This window comes from Salmo trutta, chromosome 13, assembly GCF_901001165.1.
Source record: "Salmo trutta chromosome 13, fSalTru1.1, whole genome shotgun sequence".
NCBI lineage: Eukaryota > Metazoa > Chordata > Actinopteri > Salmoniformes > Salmonidae > Salmo > Salmo trutta.
The window spans coordinates 60,830,781-60,858,460 of NC_042969.1; the positions used below are offsets into that span (position 1 = coordinate 60,830,781).

The following is a 27,680-nucleotide window of genomic DNA, read 5'->3' on the forward strand; positions in this document are numbered from 1 at the left end:
CCATGAGACGGTGCACAGTTGGCCCAGCGTCGTCTGGGTTAAGGAAGGGTTTGGCCGGCCGGGATGTCCTTGTCCCTTGTGCTCTAGTGTCACTGACTCATGTCACCAGTTGTATTTGTTCTTTCCTCAGGTGTGTTTGGTGTTTCCTCTGAGACATTGGTGCAGCTGGCTTCCAGGTTAAGCGAGCAGTGCGGCTTGGCAGTGTTGTGTTTCGGAAGTCACACGGCTCTCGACCTTCACCTCTCCCGAGTCCGTACATGAGTTGCAGTGATGGGACAAGACTGTAACTACCAGTTGGATATCACGATATTCGGGGGGGTAGATATTTGAGGGAGCGTGCAATTGGCATGCTGACTGCAGGAATGTCCACCAGAGCTGTTGCCAGAGAATTTAACATTAATCTCTCTACCGTACCTCCTGAGTTAGACAACATTACAGCTCTCTGTCTCCCCATACCACTACCTCCTGAGTTAGACAACATTACAGCTCTCTGTCTCCCCATACCACTACCTCCTGAGTTAGACAACATTACAGCTCTCTGTCTCCCCATACCACTACCTTCTGAGTTAGACAACATTACAGCTCTGTCTCCCCATACCACTACCTTCTGAGTTAGACAACATTACAGCTCTGTCTCCCCATACCACTACCTCCTGAGTTAGACAACATTACAGCTCTCTGTCTCCCCATACCACTACCTCCTGAGTTAGACAACATTACATTTCTCTGTCTCCCCATACCACTACCTCCTGAGTTAGACAACCAATCATGCCACAACTGTATTTTCCATCTGTCTGCCCAATCATCAATACTGGTACTGTACATAACCTGAGGGTGTTGTTAATGACCTGACAATCAGCTCTGTTCATTCTCTCTCTCTCTCTCTCTCCACTTCTCTCTCTCTCTCTCTCTCTCTCTCTCTCTCTCTCTCTCTCTCTCTCTCTCTCTCTCTCACCCTCTCTGTGTGTGTACAGCTTTATCATTATTAGGTTGTTACAGACAGGTTTAGGTTTGGGTTTGGTTGCCCTGTGTTTGTGCATGCAGTATGGTACACTAATGCAGACACTGCTAGACATCCTCCTCAGCACCAGCATATAGATGCTCATGTCTGCTTACCAAATGGCACCTTATTCCCTACTGCACTACTTTTGTCCAGACCCTTATGCACTGGTCAAAAGTAGTGCACTATATAGGGAATAGGCTGCCATTACATTTGGGACACTCATCTGGAATATTCCACTGATTATGGGTGGAGGGGGTCTATAACTCTAAGCTACCCTGCATTGTCAAGAGAAAAGGGATTTTGCCACATAAACCTGTATCTATCTGCGTTATCAACAAGAATGTTGCTGAAAATCCTCGTGTCTGTCAGTGCAGTTAGTGCACTGAGGGGCTAGCAGTGTAATGACCGCCTGCACCACGCCCCTTGTTTCAGCGGGGAGGAGAGAAGATGAGAGAGGGGGGAGCATTCGCGAGGTGAGATGCTTGGTGCTTCCCTCGGAAGGCCTGCATGTCAATGAGGGACGGCCATCTGGAAATCACTGCTTAGGACACAGAAACCAGCTGCAGCTCTTGCAGCGTACACTTGCTCAATCACAGGGCAACAAAGGGACGGATGCTTTTTCTATCGCTCGGGCCATTATACTACACATATCAGCACTGACACAGTCTATTGGAGAGCTGCTATATGCAATTGCTAAAAATTGACGCGGTTGACTGCATCAGACTTCAATTAAAGGTAAGCAATTATTTGCCCAAAACATATTTTAAGATGCCATAATGTGTTCTTCCGTGTCATTTAACAATAGCTTGGGTTATATTGTCAGAAATGAATATGATCAAAACAAACATTACATTTGATTAGAATCACAGTGCCAATTGGGTGGTGGACGAAACTGGAGAGCATGACATGTGCGAGCGTGCTATAGCCTACAATCAGATTTTATGTCCCTCAGAAAGAGCTAGTATGTGACAAACTGCCCACAAACAGCAGAATTCTATCTGGCTAGCCAGCGGCGCTGTCACGCTGTCACCGGGGAGTTCATTCTGACTACTGCCACCGCTATAGCCTAACTGTCAGACTAGCTAGCTGCTAGCTAGTAGAACCGCACCTGCGGCGCTGTCCATTCAGCACCACTGAATGTCGGCCCCGTCCTCAGAGTTCATGCTAAAATCCAATTGATTCTACTCTCTCCAGTAGGCCTATATGGCATTCAACTAAAACTAAAGGATGGCTTGTTTATTCTGCAAAGGAAAATATGCTTGAGGTTAAAATTTTCTCGTCCATAATGTTCCCCTCCCTGATTTGGCTCTTTCTGTGTAACACCACTACAGTAATGGAGCTGGAGCACTTTGACGAGCGGGAGAAAGCCCAGAGAAACACCCGCAGAGGCTCCAGGAACAACGGGCTGCCGAGCCCCACTCACAGTGCCCACTGTAGCCTGTACAGGACCCGGACACTGCAGTCCCTGGCCTCGGAGAAGAAGGCCAAGAAGGTCCGCTTTTACCGCAACGGAGACCGCTACTTCAAAGGGATTGTCTACGCTATTTCCCAGGACAGGTTTCGGTCTATAGACGCCCTGTTAGCCGATCTGACCCGCTCCCTGTCAGATAATGTGAACTTGCCCCAGGGGGTCAGGACCATCTACTCTATTGACGGGACCAAGAAGATATTGGGCATGGAGCAGCTGGAGGAAGGTAAGCTAACCCTTAATAACCCTACCCTGAGGGATTGGATGGGACAGTATTGAGAAGCTAACCCTAAGGGATGGGATGAGACAGTATTGAGGAGCTAACCCTAAGGGATGGGATGAGACAGTATTGAGGAGCTAACCCTAAGGGATTGGATGAGACAGTATTGAGAAGCTAACCCTAAGGGATTGGATGGGACAGTATTGAGGAGCTAACCCTAAGGGATGGGATGAGACAGTATTGAGGAGCTAACCCTAAAGGATGGGATGGGACAGTATTGAGAAGCTAACCCTAAGGGATGGGATGAGACAGTATTGAGGAGCTAACCCTAAGGGATTGGATGAGACAGTATTGAGAAGCTAACCCTAAGGGATTGGATGGGACAGTATTGAGAAGCTAACCCTAAGGGATGGGATGAGACAGTATTGAGAAGCTAACCCTAAGGGATTGGATGGGACAGTATTGAGGAGCTAACCCTAAGGGATGGGATGAGACAGTATTGAGGAGCTAACCCTAAGGGATGAGATGGGACAGTATTGAGAAGCTAACCCTAAGGGATGGGATGAGACAGTATTGAGGAGCTAACCCTAAGGGATGGGATGAGACAGTATTGAGGAGCTAACCCTAAAGGATGGGATGGGACAGTATTGAGGCGCTAACCCTAAGGGATGGGATGGGACAGTATTGAGAAGCTAACCCTAAGGGATGGGATGGGACAGTATTGAGGAGCTAACCCTAAGGGATGGGATGGGACAGTATTGAGAAGCTAACCCTAAGGGATGGGATGAGACAGTATTGAGGAGCTAACCCTAAGGGATGGGATGAGACAGTATTGAGAAGTTAACCCTAAGGGATGGGATGAGACAGTATTGAGAAGCTAACCCTAAGGGATGGGATGAGACAGTATTGAGAAGTTAACCCTAAGGGATGGGATGAGACAGTATTGAGAAGCTAACCCTAAGGGATTGGATGGGACAGTATTGAGAAGTTAACCCTAAGGGATTGGATGGGACAGTATTGAGGAGCTAACCCTAAGGGATTGGATGGGACAGTATTGAGAAGCTAACCCTAAGGGATTGGATGGGACAGTATTGAGGAGCTAACCCTAAGGGATTGGATGGGACAGTATTGAGAAGCTAACCCTAAGGGATGGGATGAGACAGTATTGAGAAGCTAACCCTAAGGGATGGGATGAGACAGTATTGAGAAGCTAACCCTAAGGGATGGGATGGGACAGTATTGAGAAGCTAACCCTAAGGGATGAGATGAGACAGTATTGAGGAGCTAACCCTAATGGATGGGATTAGACAGTATTGAGAAGCTAACCCTAAGGCATGGGATGAGACAGTATTGAGGCGCTAACCCTAAGGGATGGGATGGGACAGTATTGAGAAGCTAACCCTAAGGGATGGGATGAGACAGTATTGAGAAGCTAACCCTAAGGGATTGGATGGGACAGTATTGAGGAGCTAACCCTAAGGGATTGGATGGGACAGTATTGAGGAGCTAACCCTAAGGGATGGGATGGGACAGTATTGAGAAGCTAACCCTAAGGGATGGGATGGGACAGTATTGAGAAGCTAACCCTAAGGGATTGGATGGGACAGTATTGAGGAGCTAACCCTAAGGGATTGGATGGGACAGTATTGAGAAGCTAACCCTAAGGGATTGGATGGGACAGTATTGAGGAGCTAACCCTAAGGGATTGGATGGGACAGTATTGAGAAGCTAACCCTAAGGGATTGGATGGGACAGTATTGAGAAGCTAACCCTAACGGATAGGACAGTAGAAGTCTAAGATCAAAATAAATTGTGAATTTGTCTGGGTTTCCCACTGTACAGTGAGTAACCTGCTCCAGTAGGCTGATAGGCAAGTATATTTCCAGTAGGTCTGTAAACTCTATAATTGAAATCTCATAGCTGTTTCATTCCGTGGTGCATGCAGTGAGGTGAGTCTATGGTTGCTGTGACCACGTAGGCCTATCTCTGAATGTTGCCTACCTGCAGGAGAGAGCTATGTGTGTGGCTCCATAGAGCCATACAGGAAGCTGGACTACACTAAGAATGTCAACCCCAACTGGTCAGTTGGGGTGAAGACAGCTGCCTCTGCACGTGGCCCCCCCTCCCTGGGCAGTGCCAAGGCTGGGGCCCCGGAGACCAGGGAGAGTAAGGACTTCATCCGGCCCAAACTGGTCACCATCATCCGGAGCGGGGTGAAGCCTCGAAAGGCCGTCCGCATCCTCCTCAACAAAAAGACGGCCCACTCCTTCGAACAGGTCCTCTCTGACATCACAGATGCCATCAAGATGGACTCTGGGGTCGTCAAGAGACTGTACACCGTGGACGGGAAGCTGGTAGGTTATGAATGACTGTTTTATTAGCGAAGTTAATGCCTGGTTCTTAGGCTTAGCTTTCCCCACAGACTCAGAGGTATGGGCTATAAGGTAATTAGCAGAGTTGGAAGTAGGTTTCTGGGCTCAGTCTGTTGTGTTTGACATCCTTTATTAACCAAGTCAGTAGGAGTTTCAGGTGCACAGTTTCACTGAGACATTTTCACACATTGACCAATGGATGATCTTTACATCTTTTTGAAATATAGCCTTTATGACCAGATGACTATATGGTATAAATCCCATGAACACAGCCCTTTAACACACAGAGTCCTGAACTCAGGATTACTAATCAAATTTCAAGTCAAATTTATTTATATAGCCCTTCTTACATCAGCCGATATCTCAAAGTGCTGTACAGAAACCCAGCCTATAACCCCAAACAGCAAGCAATGCAGGTGTAGAAGCACGGTGGCTAGGAAAAACTCCCTAGAAAGGCCAAACCTAGGAAGAAACCTAGAGAGGAACCAGGCTATGAGGGGTGGCCAGTCCTCTTCTGGCTGTGCCAGGTGGAGATTATAACAGAACATGGCCAAGATGTTCAAATGTTCATAAATGACCAGCATGGTCAAATAATAGTAATCACAGTGGTTGTCGAGGGTGCAACAGGTCAGCACGGCCAGGTGGACTGGGGACAGCAAGGAGTCATCATGCCAGGTAGTCCTGAGGCATGGTCCTGGGGCTCAGGTCCTCCGAAAGAGAGAAAGAAAGAAAGAGAGAAAGAGAGAATTAAAGAGAGCATACTTAAATTCACACATGACACCGGATAAGACAGGAGAAATACTCCAGATATAAAAGACTAACCCTAGCCCCGACACATAAACTACTGCAGCATAAATACTGGATGCTGAGACAGGAGGGGTCAGGAGACACTGTGGCCCCATCCGATGATACCCCCGGACAGGGCCAAACAGGCAGGATATAAGGTATAACCCCACCCACTTTGCCAAAGCACAGCCCCCACACCACTAGAGGGATATCTTCAACCACCAACTTACCATCCTGAGACAAGGCCGAGTATAGCCCACAAAGATCTCCGCCATGGCACATCCCCGGGGGGGCGCCAACCCAGACAGGAAGACCACGTCAGTAACTCAACCCACTCAAGTGACGCACCCCTCCTAGGGACGGCATGGAAGAGCACCAGTAGGCCAGTGACTCAGCCCCTAGAGAGAGTAAATAGGAGAAGTGAATGAGAAAGATGCAAGCAGAGTTGGGAAACATGTTGTGTAGTTGTGATATGCCTATTAGTAGTCAGTCTCTCCTCTCTTATATAGGTTCTATCAAAGAAACTCCGATGTAGTTTTCCTTTTTTCTCTCCTGGACGGTTTCTATGGTGATCTGGTTGCCTGGGCTGGTTGCTATGGAACAGCCTATGCGGCAGAGTGGTGCAGTGGGAATGTTGTGTGTGTGGCTCAGTGTTGCAGAACAGTATGTCAGTGCTATTGAAGAAGGCTAGAGAATGGTGCAGGGTACTCGTATGACCCAGACATGATCGGAGATAGTAGCTGTATATTCTATCATCAATATCATGCAGATGAAATGCATTCAGGGATTCATCTGTAATGTCTGCGGTTCATCCTGTTCATCCGGTTCAGTTTAACTTCACTGTCTCATTAAATAATTATGGTAGAATTAGAATGTATTGACAAGAGTTTTCCAGTCACACACTTGTGGGTCAATATCATTGTTTCTCCAGTTGTTGGTTTATGAGGCCAATATGCTCTCTGTGCTGCTAAGTGAAACTAATGGATTTTAGGGTTGGACTATAGAGTACAGTTCTATACAGTGGGTATCAAGGTTGGGCTATAGAGTACAGTTTTATACAGTGGGTATCAGGGTTGGGCTATAGAGTACAGGGTTGGGCTATAGAGTACAGTTCTATACAGTGGTTATCAGGGTTGGGCTATAGAGTACAGTTCTATACAGTGGGTATCAGGGTTGGGCTATAGAGTACAGTTCTATACAGTGGGTATCAGGGTTGGGCTATATAGTACAGTTCTATACAGTGGGTATCAGGGTTGGGCTATAGAGTACAGTTCTATACAGTGGGTATCAGGGTTGGGCTATAGAGTACAGTTCTATACAGTGGGTATCAGGGTTGGGCTATATAGTACAGTTCTATACAGTGGGTATCAGGGTTGGGCTATAGAGTACAGTTCTATACAGTGGGTATCAGGGTTGGGCTATAGAGTACAGTTCTATACAGTGGGTATCAGGGTTGGGCTATATAGTACAGTTCTATACAGTGGGTATCAGGGTTGGGCTATAGAGTACAGTTCTATACAGTGGGTATCAGGGTTGGGCTATAGAGTACAGTTCTATACAGTGGGTATCAGGGTTGGGCTATAGAGTACAGTTCTATACAGTGGGTATCAGGGTTGGGCTATATAGTACAGTTCTATACAGTGGGTATCAGGGTTGGGCTATAGAGTACAGTTCTGTACAGTGGGTATCAGGGTTGGGCTATAGAGTACAGTTCTATACAGTGGGTATCAGGGTTGGGCTATAGAGTACAGTTCTATACAGTGGGTATCAGGGTTGGGCTATATAGTACAGTTCTATACAGTGGGTATCAGGGTTGGGCTATAGAGTACAGTTCTGTACAGTGGGTATCAGGGTTGGGCTATAGAGTACAGTTCTATACAGTGGGTATCAGGGTTGGGCTATAGAGTACAGTTCTATACAGTGGGTATCAGGGTTGGGCTATAGAGTACAGTTCTATACAGTGGGTATCAGGGTTGGGCTATAGAGTACAGTTCTATACAGTGGGTATCAGGGTTGGGCTATAGAGTACAGTTCTGATACAGTGGGTATCAGGGTTGGTCTACTATACTATACAGTGCTTGGCAACTCTGTCTGACTGGTGTTTCACTGTTAGGCGTGTGTGTGTGTGCCTGTTGACCTTGATTGGGCCTCTCATTGGTGATTGTGCAATCAATCCACATACACACACACGCTCGCGCGGCACGCCTCACAGATGTGGTAGAGATGTCACTGCTGCCTGAGGTTTATTGCCTGTCGATATTTGGCTTCAGCACCTCTCGTCTCCTAATATGGATGGGCAGATCAGATGATGCTGTTGTGTTATTACTGTTATAGCTGTGTTATTGCTGTCTTATTACTGTGCTATTACTGCACAGTAAAGCAATTCCTTTTACTGGGAAAGGGACTCTGCCGTTGTTCAGACAGTGCCAGACAAGGATCGTGATTCAATCCGATCGCGACTGTCAACAATGTGCAATTTAAAAGCAATTTCTAAATGAGCCGGTCTACAGCGTTTACTACAAATGCAACATCTGCAAACGTGGTGACATTGCCTTTAAAAACCTAATTGTTGACAGCGTTTTACAGATTGAATCCCGGCCTAGCACTAAAAAGTTTTCTGAACATCAGCTGTGAAGTTGAACTGTTGACGTGATCTGTCTGGGGTGAAAATACAGCCACTTATGGCTGAGAATACTGGACTAATGTGAGTACTGTAAGCTGAGTGATGAATTGAGCGTTGCTTCATGTAGTGTTGCTAAGTGTCTGACTCCACAGTAACTGTGGGTTAGGGAGCTTCTACAGGACAGTAATGGAGCTATATACAGTTGTGCTGACTTGCAGCTCGGAAGCCAGTCATAATTTATCTCCTCCACTGCAGCTGCAGGCTTATGTCCTAAATGACACCCTATTCCCTATAAAGTGCACTACTTTTAATTTGGGAATAGGGTGCCATTTGGGATGCAGCTGTAGTAATATAGCAGCCTGCTGGAACTCTGCTCAGCTCTTCATAAACACCCAGTGAGATTTACATACTGGTTATTGGCTCATTTCAGATATCCAGACGCATAGTGGTATGATTACTTAGTCTGTTTGATTAGTGTTACAGTAAGTTAATATTCTGTTACTGATTGCTCATGTAATCATATTCAACCTGACTACTTGTATCTGTTATTGATATGAATACATTCCCCATCTTGACATACTGTAGCAGTCTGTCTAATGTCTCTCAATAATGAATGAACAGATCTAAGACAGATACTAGCCCGTCTCTGAAACAGCCTGCCAATAGGCTTTCTTTGAAACATTACATTTAAATAATTTAGCAGACACTCTTAATTAGGGTTAAGTGCCTTGCTTAAGGGCACAACAGATTTTTTACCTAGGCGGCTCCGGGACTCAAACCAGCAACCTTTCGGTTACTAGCCCAACACCCTTAACTGCTAGGCTACCTCCTGCCGTACAGCCTGTCAGTTGCTTGTCTTTGAAAAAGTCTGTCTCTGAAACAGCCTGTCTCTGGAAAAGCCTGTCTCTGAGTGGGAGGCATTTAATTCCAGTGGGAATGTTGTAAGTATGAGTCAGTATTTTTCGTGTACATCCATTAGGACAGCATGCTTTACTTTAGGCCTATATGACTGTCTGGGGGAGGGAGGGAGGAGAAGGCAGAGAGGGTGAAGATGGGGTGGGTAGGGTGAAGACGGGGAGGGGGAGAGGAGGTGGGGGTCAGGGAGCGAGGAGGAGGGATATGGGGGAGGGGTGAGGAGGTGGGAGAAGTAGGGAGGGGGGTGAGAGGAGAGGGCGAGGTGGGGAAGTTGAGGACGGAGAGGAGGTGGGGAGGAGGGGGTATTTTTTATATATATGTTTTTTATTAAGATCCCCATTAGCTGTTACGAAAGCAGCAGCTACTCTTCCTGGGTTCCACACAAAACATGAAACATGACATATTACAGAACATTAATAGACAAGAACAGCTCAAGGATAGAACTACATACATTTTTAAAAAGGCACACGTAGCCTACATATCAATACATACACACAAACTACCTAGGCACAGGGCGGCAGTGTAGCCTAGTAGCCTGGTCAGAGCGTTGGACTAGTAACCGAAAGGTTGCAAGATCGAATCCCTGAGCTGACAAGGTACAAATCTGTTGCTCTACCCCTGAACAAGGCAGTTAACCCACTGTCTCTAGGCTGTCATTGAAAATAAGAATGTGTTGTTAACTGACTTGCCTAGTTAAATAGGGGCATTGTGTTGCTTTATCTGTTTTTTGAAACCATGTTCATTTTGAGCAATTTGAGATGGAACGGAGTTCCATGCAATAATGGCTCTATATAATACTGTACGCTTTCTTGAATTTGTTCTGGATTTGGGGACTGTGAAAAGACCCCTGGTGGCATGTCTGGTGGGGTAAGTGTGTGTGTCAGAGCTGTTGACTATACAAACATTTTTGAATTTTCAGCACATTGTTTCTTATAAAAAGAAGAAGTGATGCAGTCAGTCTCTTCTCAACTCTTAGCGAAGAGAGACGGGCATGCATAGTATTAATATTAGACCTCTGATTACAATGACGAGCAAGACATACCGCTCTGTTCGGGGCCAGCTGCAGCCTAACTAGGTCTTTTCTTGCAGCACTCGACCACACAACTGAATAATAATCAAGATAAGACAAAACTAGAGCCTGCAGGATTTGCTTTTTGTAGTGTGGTGTCAAAAAAGCAGAGCATATCTTTATTACGGACAGACCTCTCCCCATCTTTACAATCTATACGTTTTGACCATGACAGTTTACAATCTAAGTTAACACCAAGTAATTCAGTCTCCTCAACTTGTTCAACAGCCACACCATTCATTACCAAATTCAGCTGAGGTCTAGAACATATGGAATGATTTGTACCAAATACAATGCTCTTCGTTTTAGAGATGGTCAAAACCAGTTTATTACTGGCCACCCATTCCAAAACAGACTGAAACTCTTTGTCAAGGGTTTCAGTGACTTCATTAGCTGTGGTTGTTGATGCATATATGGTTGAATCATCAGCATGCATGGGCACATATGCTTTGTTTAATGCCAGTGGCAGGTCATTGGTAAAAATATGAAATAGTAGAGGGCCTAGAAGCTGCCCTGCGGTACACCACACTTTACACATTTGACATTAGAGAAGATTACATTAAAGAAAACACTTTGAGTTCTATTAGATAGATAGCTCTGAATCCACAATATGGCAGAGGTTGAAAAGCGCTAACACATACGTTTTCTCAACAACAAGTTATGGTCAATACTGTCAAAGGCTGCACTGAAATCTAACAGTACAGCTCCCACAACCTTATTATCAATTTCTTTCAACCAATCATCAGTCATCTGTGTCAGTGCAGTACATGTTGAATGCCCTTCTATATAAGCATGCTGAAGTCTGTTGTTAATTTGTTTACAGAGAAATGGCATTGTATTTGGTCAAACACAATTTTTTCCAACAGTTTGCTAAGAGCTGGCAGCAAGCGGATAGGTCTGCTGTTAGAAATAGTAAAGGCCACTTTACTACTCTTGGGTAGCGGAATGACTTTGGCTTCCCTCCAGGCCTGAGGACAAAGACTTTACAATAGGCTCAGATTAAAGATATGACAGATAGGAGTGGCTATAGAGTCAGCTACCATCCTCATCATCTCTCCATCTAAGTTGTCAATGCCAGGAGGTTTGTCATTATTGATCGATAATAATAATTTCCCCACCTCTCCCACACTAACTTTACAAAATTCAAACTTACAATGCTTTTTAAATTTTTCATTTTTTTATGCATGAGTATGATGGCTCACTGTTCATTGTTGGCATTTTCATTCTAAGTCTGTCCACTTTGCTAATGAAATAATAATAAAAATATTTGGCAACATCAAATGGTTTTGTGATGAATAAGCCATCTGATTAGATAAAACATAGAGTTGAATTTGTCTTTCTGCCCATAATTTCATTTAAAGTGCTCCAAAGGGTTTTTCCATCATTCTTTATATCATTGATCTTGTCATAGTCCGTGTATGTAGGTGGCAGGGAAGTCAGGTGCAGGAAAAAACAGAGTGGTTCAAAAAATGGAATATTTATTTCCAAAAACCAACATAGAAAAGAATCCGGGTGAAACAATAACCCGTCGCACACCGATATAGAAATAACACGTACATAACAAACAATCACCGACAGAGAAATGAGGGGAAGCAGAGGGTTAAATACACAACATATAATTACTGGGATATGAAACAGGTGTGTAAAGAGACCAGACAAAACCAATGGAAAATGAAAAACTGATCAATGGTGGCTAGAAGGCCGGTGACGTCGACCGCCGAACACCACCCGAACAAGGAGGGGCATCAACTTCAGTAGAAGTCGTGACAGATCTTGGCTTCATATTAAAGTTTCATCTTCTTTTTGTTGAGTTTAGTCACAGCATTTCTCAATTTGCGGTAAGTCAGCTAGTCAGATGTGCAGCCAGAATTATTAGCCACTCCTTTTTCCCCATCTCTTTCAACCATACAGTTTTTCAATTCCTCCTCAATCCATGGAGTCTTAACAGTTCTAACAGTTAGGGGGCAGGGCGAGCAGGGAGAGTGGAGGGATACGGAGGAGGGGGTGAGGAGGTGGGAGAAGCGGGGAGTGAGTAGGGGGAGAGATAAAGGGAAGGGAAAGAAGAGAGGATAGGGAGGAATGCGGGAAGGGGGAGAGAGGAGGGGGAGGGATACAGGGAAGGGGGAGGGATACAGGGAAGGGAGAGAGGAGTGGGATACAGGGAAGGGGGGAGAGAGGAGTGGGAGGGACACGGAGAGGGAGGACAAAAACTTTCTTCTAGGCTCAGATTAAACGGGGAACGGGAGGAAGTACTGTTCAGAGAGAGATAGACCCAGTCTGTTAGTCTCTGTACCAGACCTGTTTGTGCTATCATTCTAATCCTTGCCACTCCTTGTCATAGGTCAAACACCATCAGAAGTGTGGCATATGACAAGGAGTGGCAATGATTGGAATGATAGCACAAACAGGTCTGGTACCCAGGCTACCTGTCTGTGTCATATCAATAATGAATAAGTCATGTGAAGACTAGTTATTTGTGGTATCCATGTTCCAGGTGACTGACACTGTCTAACTATCGGTCTTTTCCAGGTGACATGCCTTCAGGACTTCTTTGGTGATGATGACATCTTTATGGCCTGTGGTCCAGAGAAGTTTCGCTACCAAGATGACTTCCTCTTAGATGAGAGTGGTGAGATAGTTATGATAACAGTACAATAACATTTAAATTAGAATGTCACGGGAGTAATTAGTGTGTGTGTGTGTGTGTGTGTATAGGTGTGTGTGTACTGTAGGTGTGTGTGTGATATCTGACCGTGTGTCCTCTCCCTCCAGAGTGTAGGGTGGTGAAGTCGACGTCATACGGTCGGATCTCCTCTCTGCTGGGACGCTACTCACCCAGAGGAGGAGGCTCACGCCGAAGCTCAGGTTCAGGTATGGCCCTGTGAGTGTGTGTCTGTTTTTGTGCATGCGTGCGTGGGTGCATAAGTCACCTGCAGAATCAACATCTGTCATTTTTTTGCAATGTGTGTTTGCCCTTCTTATCAGCAACCAACTGAATGAGCAGTGTCTTTCTCTGACCTCTAACCTCTTGTGTCTGTACTGTAGCCAATGGGACAGCAGGCAGTCAGCTGTCGACTCCTCGCTCAGGGAAGTCCCCCAGCCCGTCTCCTACCAGTCCTGCCAGCCTCCAACGACGCAGGGTAGGACCACACAATGCTTTACTAATATAATCACAACGCTTTATTAACATAAGCCTATATTCAATCGGATCAAGTGTTAACCGGTTATAGCTGGCACCCACATAGCTGATGTTTTGGGCGGTATTGGAGGTATAACTGCATTGGAGCTGTCAAATCGGTGAGCAGCTGCTCTTGATTATTGTCACAAAGTCACACACGTCCCACTCCCATTAGAAGCTCAGAACGAGAAAGTGTAGGCTATAGCCTACAGAAATAATGACGCTGAAATTGAAAATCATTAAACATAATAATGGGGATTTCTATCAGCCTAATCAAGGTGTAGATTACATCTCACATTCCAGTGTTTGAACTTGTAAACAAGGCTGCATGGGATTTCTCTTAATGCGACTCCGTGCAGCCAAGAGCAATGTCCCCTTTCGGTATAATTCTAGGAGTTGCTTGTAGATTTGACAGCTCTAATGCAGTTCCACCTCCGACACCGCCAACAACACCGCTATGCAGATGTCGGCTAAAACGGATCTGATTGAACATAGTATCCTACAGATAGTCCCCTATATATAGTCCCCTATAGAGTCCCCTATATATAGTCCCATATAGTCCCCTATATATAGTCCCATATAGTCCCCTATAGAGAGCCCCCGATATATAATCCCCTATAGATAGTCCCCTGTAGATAGCCCCCTATAGATAGCCCCCTGTAGATAGTCCCCTATATATAGTCCCATATAGATAGTCCCCTATAGATAGTCCATATATATATTGTCCCATATACAGTTGAAGTCGGAAGTTTACATACACCTTAGCCAAATACATTTAAACTCAGTTTTTCACAATTCCTGACATTTAATCCTAGTAAAAGTTCCCTGTCTTAGGTCAGTTAGGATCACCACTTTATTTTAAGAATGTGAAATGTCAGAATAATAGTAGAGAGAATTATTTATTTCAGCTTTTATTTCTTTCATCGCATTCCCAGTGGGTCAGAAGTTTACATACACTCAATTAGTATTTGGTAGCATTGCCTTTAAATTGTTTAACTTGGATCAAACATTTTGGGTAGCCTTTCACAAGCTTCCCACATAAGTTGGGTGAATTCTGGCCCATTCCTCCTGACAGAGCTGGTGTAACTGAGTCAGGTTTGTAGGCCTCCTTGCTCGCACACACTTTTTCTGTTCTGCCCACACATTTTCTATAGGATTGAGGTCAGGGCATTGTGATGGCCACTCCAATACCTTGACTTTGTTGTCCTTAAGCCATTTTGCCACAAGTTTGGAAGTATGCTTGGGGTGATTGTCCATTTGGAAGACCCATTTGCGACCAAGCTTTAACTTCTTGACTGATGTCTTGAGATGTTGCTTCAATATATCCACAACATTTTTCTTCCTCATGATGCCATCTATTTTGTGAAGTGCACCAGGCCCTCCTGCAGCAAAGCACCCCCGCAACATGATGCTGCCACCCCCCGTGCTTCATGGTTGGGATGGTGTTCTTCGGCTTGCAAGCCTCCCCCTTTTTCCTGGTCATTATGGCCAAACAGTTCCATTTTTTTTCATCAGACCAAAGGACATTTCTCCAAAAAAGTACGATCTTTGCCCCCATGTGCAGTTGCAAACCATAGTCTGGATTTTTTATGGCGGTTTAGGCGCAGTGGCTTCTTCCTTGCTGAGCGGCCTTTCAGGTTATGTTGATATAGGACTCGTTTTACTGTGGCTATAGATACTTTTGTACCCGTTTCCTCCAGCATCTTCACAAGGTCCTTTGCTGTTGTTCTGGGATTGATTTGCACTTTTCCCACCAAAGTACGCTCATCTCTAGGAGACAGAATGCATCTCCTTCCTGAGCGGTATGACGGCTGTGTGGTCCCATGGTGTTTATACTTGTGTACTATTGTTTGTACAGATGAACGTGGTACCTTCAGGCATTTGGAAATTGCTCCCAAGGATGAACCAGACTTGTGGAGTTCTACAATTGTTTTTCTGAGGTCTTACCTGATTTCTTTTGATTTTCCCATGATGCCAAGCAAATGTAACTGATGTGAAATGGCTAGTTAGTTAGCGGTGGTGCGCGCTAATAGCGTTTCAAACGGTGACGTCACTTGCTCTGAGACCTGAAGTGGTTGTTCCCCTTGCGTTGCAAGAGCCACGGCTTTTGTGGCGCGATGGGTAACGATGCTTCGTGGGTGTCAGTTGTTGATGTGTGCAAGGGTCCCTGGTTCGAGCCCGGGTTGGGGCGAAGAGAGGGACGGAACCTACACTGTTACACAAAGAGGAACTGAATTTGAAGGTAGGCCTTGAAATACATCCACAGGTACACCTCCAATTGACTCAAATGATGTCAATTAGCCTATCAGAAGCTTCTAAAGCCATGACATCATTTTCTGGAATTTTCCAAGCTGTTTAAAGGCACAGTCAACTTAGTGTATGTAAACTTTTGACCCACTGGAATTGTGATACAGTGAATTATAAGTGAAATAATGTGTCTGTAAACAATTGTTGGAAACATCTCACATTCCAGTGTTTGAACTTGTAAACAAGGCTGCATGGGATTTCTCTTAATGCGACTCCATGCAGCCAAGAGCAATGTCCCCTTTCGGTATAATTCTAGGAGTTGCTTGTAGATTTGACAGCTCTAACGCAGTTCCACCTCCGACACCGCCAACAACACCGCCATGCGGATGTCGGCTAAAACGGATCTGATTGAACATAGTATCCTACAGATAGTCCCCTATATATAGTCCCCTATAGAGTCCCCTATATATAGTCCCATATAGTCCCCTATATATAGTCCCATATAGTCCCCTATAGAGAGCCCCCGATATATAATCCCCTATAGATAGTCCCCTATAGATAGCCCCCTGTAGATAGTCCCCTATATATAGTCCCATATAGATAGTCCCCTATAGATAGTCCATATATATATTGTCCCATATACAGTTGAAGTCGGAAGTTTACATACACCTTAGCCAAATACATTTAAACTCAGTTTTTCACAATTCCTGACATTTAATCCTAGTAAAAGTTCCCTGTCTTAGGTCAGTTAGGATCACCACTTTATTTTAAGAATGTGAAATGTCAGAATAATAGTAGAGAGAATTATTTATTTCAGCTTTTATTTCTTTCATCGCATTCCCAGTGGGTCAGAAGTTCACATACACTCAATTAGTATTTGGTAGCATTGCCTTTAAATTGTTTAACTTGGATCAAACATTTTGGGTAGCCTTTCACAAGCTTCCCACATAAGTTGGGTGAATTCTGGCCCATTCCTCCTGACAGAGCTGGTGTAACTGAGTCAGGTTTGTAGGCCTCCTTGCTCGCACACACTTTTTCTGTTCTGCCCACACATTTTCTATAGGATTGAGGTCAGGGCATTGTGATGGCCACTTCAATACCTTGACTTTGTTGTCCTTAAGCCATTTTGCCACAAGTTTGGAAGTATGCTTGGGGTGATTGTCCATTTGGAAGACCCATTTGCGACCAAGCTTTAACTTCTTGACTGATGTCTTGAGATGTTGCTTCAATATATCCACAACATTTTTCTTCCTCATGATGCCATCTATTTTGTGAAGTGCACCAGGCCCTCCTGCAGCAAAGCACCCCCGCAACATGATGCTGCCACCCCCCGTGCTTCATGGTTGGGATGGTGTTCTTCGGCTTGCAAGCCTCCCCCTTTTTCCTGGTCATTATGGCCAAACAGTTCCATTTTTTTTCATCAGACCAAAGGACATTTCTCCAAAAAAGTACGATCTTTGCCCCCATGTGCAGTTGCAAACCATAGTCTGGATTTTTTATGGCGGTTTAGGCGCAGTGGCTTCTTCCTTGCTGAGCGGCCTTTCAGGTTATGTTGATATAGGACTCGTTTTACTGTGGCTATAGATACTTTTGTACCCGTTTCCTCCAGCATCTTCACAAGGTCCTTTGCTGTTGTTCTGGGATTGATTTGCACTTTTCCCACCAAAGTACGCTCATCTCTAGGAGACAGAATGCATCTCCTTCCTGAGCGGTATGACGGCTGTGTGGTCCCATGGTGTTTATACTTGTGTACTATTGTTTGTACAGATGAACGTGGTACCTTCAGGCATTTGGAAATTGCTCCCAAGGATGAACCAGACTTGTGGAGTTCTACAATTGTTTTTCTGAGGTCTTACCTGATTTCATAGTATCCTACAGATAGTCCCCTATAGATAGTCCCCTATAGATAGTCCCCTATATATAGTCCCCTATACATAGTCCCCTATACATAGTCCCCTATACATAGTCCCCTATACATAGTCCCCTATAGAGAGTCCCCTATAGAGAGTCCCCTATATATAGTCCCCTATATATAATCCTCCATTGATAGTCCCCTATTGATAGTCCCTTATAGATAGTCCCCCAGAGATAGTCTATAGATGCCCAAACTGTCAACATCCATGTGTTCAAAAAGCATATATGATCTCTCCCTCTCTCAGGGGTCCCAACACAGTGGCTCGTCCCTGTCTCTAGCCTCCACCAAGGTGTGTAGCTCCATGGATGAGGGAGACGGAGCAGGTAGTGAAGGTAGGAGAGAGGACATACTGTATACATGTTTAAGGGCAGCCTTCCCATTGAGCATGCTCTAGAAGGCGTTGGCAGCCTTCCCATTGACCATGCTCTAGAAGGCATTGGTAGCGTCCCAAACTGCACCCTATTCCCTTTATAATGCACTGCTTTTGACCAGTGCAGAAAAAAAGTCAGTAAACAAGGTAAGTAAAAGTAGTGCACTGTATAGGCGATAGGGTGCCTATGGGACAGAGATTTAGTCCTAGATTCAATCCATAACGCAGAAGATCAGCACTATATCGCGACTGACATTTAAAGGCAATGTTCCCACGTTCACGGAAACTGCATTTATGGTAAACGCTGCATTTGTCGGCTCAATTGGAAATGACCTTTAAATGTAAATTGCGCTATAGCACTGATCTTCCTCGATACAGATTTAATTTAGCCATTATTAATCTGGGGACTGTGGAGTGGAGAGTGCAGTAGCAGACTGACCGAACTCTCCTGTTTGCCTGGTTTGATAGCGGAGCTGAACCTGCTGAGTGATGAGTGTCCCTCCGTCCCTCCGTCCATCGCTGAGAGGTACAAGGTGGGGAGGACTTTAGGTGACGGTACCTTTGCTGTGGTCAGAGAGTGTGTGGAGAGATGTACCGGCAGAGAATACGCCCTGAAGATCATCAACAAAGGCAAATGTAGGGGAAAGGTGAGAACTACTCCTGTATCGGCCCAGTTATACCGAAAGCTACAGAGTAGTAAGGAATCGCAGAGCTCTCTTTTTGTGGGTGTATCTTCAGAACACATCACATTCGCTAATGCCTATCAAGCAGGATGTCAAAGTGAGCTAGTGAGACCCTACCTCTTCCGATTGGTTATCGAGGGGTCGCGCCACTGTCAATTTGCATAAACATGGGACTTGCTCAGCTCATAGTAGCTGACCGTTAAGTCGCTGAATATTTCCTTGTGTATCCTCCCCCCATTGAAAATGAATGCATGGTCTCCAGTAGTTTGATAGTAGTAGTATTATTATATTATTATTACCTGTACTACAGTACTATTAAGAATACAATTAATACTTGTTGTTATTCCCCAGGAGCACATGATCCAGAACGAGGTGTCCATCCTCCGTCGTGTCAAACACCCCAACATCGTTCTACTGATTGAGGAAATGGACACCTACAGCGAGCTTTACCTAGTCATGGAGCTGGTCAAGGTGAGTTGGCAGGACAGCGAGAAGAACAGTAGATTTTGGAGACAGGTTTATTGAGGGATACAGAGAGGAAAGGGCACAGACAGTGGGCTGAGTGGTCCGGAGCTTAGACCCTGGCAAGCTGCTCAAGATGCGCTGTACCTGGTCATGCGTTTCATAGATTACACCCTGTTATGGGATAGAGTCATGTAGGTCAACACTGTTCATTACAACTCTGCGTGTTGTGAGGTATAATGTGTGTATCGGTCCACAGGGGGGTGACCTGTTTGATGCCATCACTTCCTCTAGTAAATACACAGAGAGAGATGCTAGTGGGATGCTTTATAACCTGACCAGTGCCATCAAGTACCTGCACAGCCTCAACATCGTGCACAGAGACATCAAACCTGAGAACCTGCTGGTGAGTGTGCGTGTGTGCGTGCGTGTGTGTGTGTATTATGTTTTTGTGTGTTTGTTTATTTCTGTTTATATCTAGCCGGGATTCAATGCAAGGTGTGTTAAAGTGCGGCACACCATACAATGCACCTTTTAAACGCCTGACGTTCAGGGAGATCGCATTCATGGAAAATGCTGCGCATGTTGACTCAACCATAAATGACCTTTAAAAGTCTGTAACGCGCCCTCCATTGAATCCCGGCCTATGCTTCACTGTATGTCCCAGGTGTATGAGCATCAGGATGGTAGTAAGTCTCTGAAGTTGGGAGACTTTGGCTTGGCTAGCCTGGTGGATGGACTCCTCTACCTGGTCTGTGGCACCCCCACCTATGTAGCACCTGAGATCATCGCTGAGACAGGGTACGTCTATGTGTTACAGGTGTGTGTTGTCCTCTGACAGGTGTGTGTATTGTCATCTAAGAGATGTGTGTGTTGTCCCGACAGGTATGGGCTGAAGGTTGATATCTGGGCAGCTGGAGTGATCACATACATCCTGCTGTGTGGCTTCCCTCCCTTCAGTGGGTCAGTGCTGCTCTATGTCGGATTTGTCATAGGCCGGGATTGAATCCCAGGCATGCTCTAGCTCAGCGCACTAGACAACCGACAATAAGCTGTTTAAAGGCATTTTCCCATATGTTTGCAGAGATCGCATTCATAGTAAAAGCTTCTGATGTCGGCTGAAGTGTAAATTACCCTTTAAAGTCAGTTTTAGTGTGCTGCTCATAGTATTTCAGTATACCCAGATAGAAAATCACATTATAATACTGATGATAATTACTTGCTTTCATGTGTTTGTCCAGGAGCAGTGAGGACCAGGAGATTCTGTTGGACCAGATTCTAACGGGACAATTAGACTTCCCTTCACCGTCCTGGGACAACGTGTCTGTCACTGCTAAGGTTGGTCTATGGTTCTATCCCTGCACTTAGTGACAAATGTTTGTAAAAAATAAATAAAAATAAACAAGTTGATTGATTTATTGTAGGAGCTGATTACTGGGATGCTGCAGGTGAAGGTGGAACAGAGATACACAGCTCTGCAGGTTCTGGATCACCCCTGGGTCAATGTGAGTACCTAAAACATACTACCTAAAACATACTACCTAAAACATGGTACCTAAAACATACTACCTAAAACATACTACATAAAACATACTACCTAAAACATACGACCTAAAACACAGTACCTAAAACATACTACCTAATACACACTACCTAAAACACACTACCTAAAACATACTACCTAAAACATACTACCTAAAACACAGTACCTAGAACATAAAACATACTACCTAAAACATACTGCCTAAAACATACTGCCTAAAACATACTGCCTAAAACATACTACCTAAAACACAGTACCTAGAACATAAAACATACTACCTAAAACATACTGCCTAAAACATACTGCCTAAAACATACTGCCTAAAACACACTACCTAAAACACACTACCTGAAACATACAACATAAAACACAGTACCTAGAACATAAAACATACTGCCTAAAACATACTGCCTAAAACATACTGCCTAAAACACACTACCTAAAACATACTACCTGAAACATACAACATAAAACATACTACATAGAACATACTACCTAAAACACACTACCTAAATCATACTACATAGAACATACATATGGTAGGTCTAGTCTGTCTGTGTGTGTGTGTGTTCCTTGACCAGCTCTATCAGAGGTTCTGTCTGTGTTCCAGGATGATGGGCGATTAGTGAACGACCAGCAGCTCTCTGTGGCTGGGAAGATTAAGAAACACTTCAACACTGGTCCTAAAGCCTGCAGCACCACTGCTGGAGTGTCTGTTATCACAGTAGGGACACACACACCATCACACCACACCATCACACACTGTTATTATCACAGTAAGGATCCCCCTTAGTCATTCTTACTCAAGGCTGTGTAGGTGTTTACGACTGTTCAGAATGTGTACAGCCCAAAACATTAGGTTCTTCACATGTAACCCTGACATCTAATGCATGCCCTCTTATCCCTCCTCTCTCTCTGCCTCTCTCCCTCCTCTCTCTCTGCCTCTCTCTCGCTCCTGTCTCTGATTCTCTCTATTTGCCCTTCTCTCCCCCTGTCTCTCTGCCTCTCTCTCTTTGTCCTCTTTCTCCCCCCTCCTCTCTCCCCCTCTCTCTGCCTCTCTCCCTCCTCTCTCTCTGATTCTCTCTATTTGCCCTTCTCTCCCCCTCTCTCTCTGCCTCTCTCTCTTTGTCCTCTCTCTCTCTCCCCTCTCCCTCTCAGACCACCCCTCTTGATAAGGAGCAGCAGGATTTCAGACTAAGACACCAGCAGGATGTGAGGTTGAAGCCCCGCCCCGGCCCCCAACCAACCGGCTTCCCCACCAGTGCCAGACAAAGCTCTGCCCACAGCTCCAATAACCCTGCCCTCTCTCCCGCTGACTTTACCTCAGAGTCAGAAGATTACTCCCCCAGCCCCTCCCCCACCTCTCCTAGCTCCGCTGACACCGTCCGCTCCCCCACCTCCCCCTTCTAGACCCCGAAGGAAGAGAGAGGGGAGAGGAGGATGGAGAGAGACAGGAAGGACAGGGGCACGTATCCCTGTACTAACACTAACCCATGTCCCTGTATTCACGACAACAGTCTGTCAAGATGCCTGCCAATTACTTAAACATTGATTTGTCATTCCGGCTACAGTGTCAGTTAACCCTAAGATGCACTGGGGTCAGAGCCATGCATAGAGATCAGTTAGGGTGGGGTTAGCGTTAAAGAGTAGAGGTTAGGGTCAAGGTTAAAGGTGTATTCTGGATGGGTTCTGGTCTGGCCCTGAGAGGTTACTAAGGCAGAGAATCTGTATCTCCATATCTTTTTAAGACACCACACAGACATAAAATAGTTAAGCCTTATTTCAGCAAATACTGAATAATGGTCCACTGAGGTCCCCTGGTGTTGGGAGGTGAGTACTGCAGGCCAACCAACCTGCTAACAGGACAGCACTGCAACACAACTAACCAACAGATCAAAATCTTCCATTTAACTTGACGGGACCTCATACGCCCTAAATAGGGCATCTTAAGTATTTATGTGATTAAACATACATTTTGAAAATAATAATAATAATAATGACTTTGGGTCCTTGAAAAGCGCTATAAAAACAAAATACCATGTATTATTCTTCATTTTGAAAATGTATGCATCAAGTCAGGTATCTATTTGTGTGAAGTTATATTGCACCCAATTCATTACAACTTGTACAGTTAAGTGAAAAGATGTAATCTCAGCTTTAGAACGTTCAATAAGACATGCTGTATGATGCATGTAACGTGAAGATATAATCTATGTGTGTCTAGAAGGACATGTGGCTACAGTCATGTCCACTCCAGTCCACTTTTCATTATCAAACTAGTGTTCAGCTATTCTCCAGTTCTTGGTGCTGTTGTAGACATAATATACTACACACTTTACAGAGGACCAGAGAGGGGAGCTAGAAGCTATCCAGGCATTCTGCTATACCATATGGATTGGTTGATTGATTGTGTTATTGTCCATGACTGTTATGCCAGTGTGCCAGTTCATGTAGAGTCCTCATTTAATGGACTATGAAAAGGGTTGTGTATTTGGTAGAGTATTAACAGCCATTTTCATGGCTTTTTATTATTGTAAAAAAATGGCCTTGTTTCAGTTAATATGTTAATATGTTGATAGTAAAATAATTACCTATTTAAAGTACGATTATTGGCCTGAACACAATGGATCAAGTGCAATTAAGTTCTGGATCTCTTACCAACATTAGACAGCACAGACTTTTTCAAGCTATTGTTAACTATAAACAATCCATACATTGTGAATGTATGTCAGAACAGAGGTGTTATGGCGGTGGCTGTCAGAGCCGCCTGAGTTTTCAGCTTGCTGTGTGTAAGCCAGGGGTTGGAACCGGTTCAGGGAACAGAACTGAAAACCGGAAAATCATGCAGTTCAAAACAAGTTGCCCAGCACTTCAAGCCTCCTCCTCCACCCTCTCTCACTCTCTCCCCAACCGCAACATTTCAGTCACATCTCACTCCCTACAATTGTCTGTCCAATGCATGTAAACAACTATAGCTTGCCCGCTCCATAGCAAGCTGCTATATCCGCACTGATTGGTAAAGTCATTTAATGTTGAGTTAAATGTTTTTAAAAAACTATGATTGCAGAGGTTTAAAAAGGAACAGAAAGGAACGATATAAACTGCTTCTAGTTTGGGGGTTCAAACCGGTTCAGAACTTTATTTTGCTGGTCAGAACAATGGAACTGAACAAAAAAAATGGTTCTGTTAATAACGATACAATTGGAAAATAATTTTGGTTCCATCCCCTGGTGTAAGCACAGTGAGTTAACAGGTCTAGAGAGAGAAGCACAGTGAGTTAACAGGTCTAGAGAGAGAAGCACAGTGAGTTAACAGGTCTAGAGAGAGAAGCACAGTGAGTTAACAGGTCTAGAGAGAGAAGCACAGTGAGTTAACAGGTCTAGAGAGAGAAGCACAGTGAGTTAACAGGTCTAGAGAGAGAAGCACAGTGAGTTAACAGGTCTAGAGAGAGAAGCACAGTGAGTTAACAGGTCTAGAGAGAGAAGCACAGTGAGTTGGCAGGTCTAGAGAGAGAAGCACAGTGAGTTAACAGGTCTAGAGAGAGAAGCACAGTGAGTTGCAGGTCTAGAGAGAGAAGCACAGTGAGTTGGCAGGTCTAGAGAGAGATGCACAGTGAGTTGGCAGGTCTAGAGAGAGATGCACAGTGAGTTGGCAGGTCTAGAGAGAGAAGCACAGTGAGTTGCAGGTCTAGAGAGAGAAACACAGTGAGTTAACAGGTCTAGAGAGAGAAGCACAGTGAGTTAACAGGTCTAGAGAGAGAAGCACAGTGAGTTGGCAGGTCTAGAGAGAGAAGCACAGTGAGTTGCAGGTCTAGAGAGAGATGCACAGTGAGTTAACAGGTCTAGAGAGAGAAGCACAGTGAGTTGGCAGGTCTAGAGAGAGAAGCACAGTGAGTTAACAGGTCTAGAGAGAGAAGCACAGTGAGTTAACAGGTCTAGAGAGAGAAGGACAGTGAGTTGGCAGGTCTAGAGAGAGAAGCACAGTGAGTTAACAGGTCTAGAGAGAGAAGCACAGTGAGTTGGCAGGTCTAGAGAGAGAAGGACAGTGAGTTGGCAGGTCTAGAGAGAGAAGCACAGTGAGTTGGCAGGTCTAGAGAGAGAAGCACAGTGAGTTAACAGGTCTAGAGAGAGAAGCACAGTGAGTTGCAGGTCTAGAGAGAGAAGCACAGTGAGTTGGCAGGTCTAGAGAGAGATGCACAGTGAGTTGGCAGGTCTAGAGAGAGATGCACAGTGAGTTGGCAGGTCTAGAGAGAGAAGCACAGTGAGTTGCAGGTCTAGAGAGAGAAACACAGTGAGTTAACAGGTCTAGAGAGAGAAGCACAGTGAGTTGGCAGGTCTAGAGAGAGAAGCACAGTGAGTTGCAGGTCTAGAGAGAGATGCACAGTGAGTTAACAGGTCTAGAGAGAGAAGCACAGTGAGTTGCAGGTCTAGAGAGAGAAGCACAGTGAGTTAACAGGTCTAGAGAGAGAAGCACAGTGAGTTGGCAGGTCTAGAGAGAGAAGCGGAGTGAGTTAACAGGTCTAGAGAGAGAAGAACAGTGAGTTAACAGGTCTAGAGAGAGAAGCACAGTGAGTTAACAGGTCTAGAGAGAGAAGCACAGTGATTCAGACAGGTCTAGAGAGAGAAGCGCAGTGATTCAGACAGGTCTAGAGAGAGAAGCACAGTAATTCAGACAAGTCTAGAGAGAGAAGTACACCGAATCAGACAGATCTAGAGAGAGAAGCAAAAAGCACAAGAGAAACATGAGATGATTGCTGTGTGGAACACTTGTTTGTCCTCTAGGACACCGAGTTTTAATCATAGAAACAGAGTAAGTGTATCTATCTGCTGAATGTAATTGTCCAAATTTCTATTGTGAGAGAATTAAAAAGTACAGATTGAAAGTATGTTGCTATGCAAAATATGTATTGATACCCAATGATATGTAAGATTTAGTGACTACATGTGAAGCCAATTTGATCGGGATTCATCACCAGTAGCACGTTTTTTTTCCTGATGATGGTAGTGAATGGTCATTGTTCCTGTATAGCAACCCTTTAACAGTGGTCATCACCAAGCCAATCCTGTGAATAAACCACTTCCTCAATCTGAGAGCCTGTTCATTGTGCTGCGTCGTTCCAGGGGGAGTACAGTAGGACAATCTGGGATTTACGAACAGCAACCACAGCTGCAGCAATAACAATATGCAGCCAGTAGATGGCAGTACAGGATAATCTGTACCAGATCTAGAAGATAGTGACATGACAACAACCACATGCATGTTGAGTTTCCACTATTGAGATACCTTCTAAGTGCATGGGGTCTTATTCGATTTTTTGTTGTTTAAGATATGAGTAATATACATATAGATTTTCTATTGGGGCGGCAGGTAGCCTAGTGGTTAGAGCGTTTCACTAGTAACCGGAAGGCTGCAAGATCGAATCCCTGAGCTGACAAGGTAGAAATCTGTTGTTCTGCCCCTGAACAAGGCAGTTAACCCACTGTTCCTAGACTGTCATTGTAAATAAGAATTTGTTCTTAACTGACTTGCCTGGTTAAAATTATATGTCAGAATATTAGAAAAACATACTACTAGTTGAGTTCAAACTGCTATAAATGTGAAAATTCAGTCGCATAAGAGCTTGCTTTATTTATTTTTATTATAAATACAACAAAAAGGAAAACAATTAAAATGTTTACTGTTTATCAATCTTTATATATTGTCATAAGTTAATGTATAACATCTCCAAACAAACACAAGGTAAATGCCTCAGACATTGCAATCTACACAAAAAACAACATGTAAATACAAATAACTTATAAAATCATGATATACTTAAATCAACAAAAATATATTACATACAAATCAACAAAATATTTGAGACAAAATCAAAATGTGTTTTTTAAAGCAACAATGTCAACACAAATAAAATGCATTTATTTAGCAAAATCCTCCAAAATCCTCCTTACACAAATATTTATGTTTTCATATTCCAAATAAACCCAGTAAGATAGATATTCCATCCAGACACTGTAGCTCTCTGCATGTGGTGTCCCTGGTTTAGCTAGGCTGCTGTCTGTACCATTACAATGGAAACCCAAACTCTTTGCATATTGTGATTAGTTTTTTTCCTTTTCATCTTACTGTCAACTCACACATGTGGCATATTTTACATTGTTGCACTGAAACAAAGTTATAATGTTTTCTATTTATTCAAAATAGTTAAGAATCATTTTTGGATGACTATAGCCTGTTCTTGGTCAGGTTAGCTACATGCCCCAACCTCTCACTTAGCCTGGCTGTTTGTGCTAACATTCCACTCCTTTCCAATACTTGCCATGCCAAACATCATGTCATGTTTGGCATATGACACGGAGTACAGTGAGTGGAATGTTAGTACCAAACAGGTCTGGATTGCAGGCTTTAACAAACTCATGGTATTGGATAGTGATCATCCAGTGTTTCTACAACTGACGTCTTGCACGGTCTTCCTTATCAATCTATTATCTGGAAATACAAACAATGACGACTAAAGAATTCAGTGCTAAATCTGACTAGCCTGTGGTAATGATTTTAAACTTATATAAAAGTAATTTTAAATCGTTTTGTTGAAATATAAATAAAATAGTTACAGAACAAGAAATGGTACAGAAATCATTACAAGGTCTGTTATTTCCTGCTGATAATGTGAAACATGATTAAGAAACAAATTACAATTACAATGGACACATTTCGCACGGTAAGTATAGTTCTGAAACTGCCCTTACAGACATCTAAACACATTATCACATGAACATAGAACAATTTGTCATTTTTGACAAGTACATTGATAGACTACTGTTTTCCA

The 27,680-nt window shown here is 44.2% G+C and overlaps 1 protein-coding gene across 3 annotated transcripts; it reads left to right on the forward strand.

Moving 5' to 3' along the window:
* The first annotated feature begins 1,450 nt into the window (after positions 1–1,450).
* Positions 1,451–24,827, forward strand: LOC115206228 (serine/threonine-protein kinase DCLK1-like). 3 transcript variants are annotated; one of them, XM_029772940.1, is made up of 16 exons: positions 1,451–1,738; positions 2,335–2,697; positions 4,699–5,045; positions 12,986–13,085; positions 13,229–13,327; positions 13,502–13,596; positions 18,041–18,128; positions 18,635–18,813; positions 19,201–19,320; positions 19,571–19,717; positions 19,979–20,112; positions 20,197–20,274; positions 20,553–20,649; positions 20,736–20,816; positions 21,465–21,578; positions 22,013–24,827. In XM_029772940.1, the coding sequence occupies exons 2-16, from the start codon at positions 2,337–2,339 to the stop codon at positions 22,262–22,264; spliced, it is 2,292 nt and encodes a 763-aa protein (XP_029628800.1). In that variant the 5' UTR covers positions 1,451–1,738; positions 2,335–2,336; the 3' UTR covers positions 22,265–24,827. The 3 variants fall into 3 exon arrangements, with proteins under 3 accessions (XP_029628800.1, XP_029628801.1, XP_029628803.1); XM_029772941.1 differs by having other exon boundaries at positions 20,559–20,649; XM_029772943.1 differs by lacking the exon at positions 21,465–21,578.
* The last annotated feature ends 2,853 nt before the right edge of the window (positions 24,828–27,680 follow it).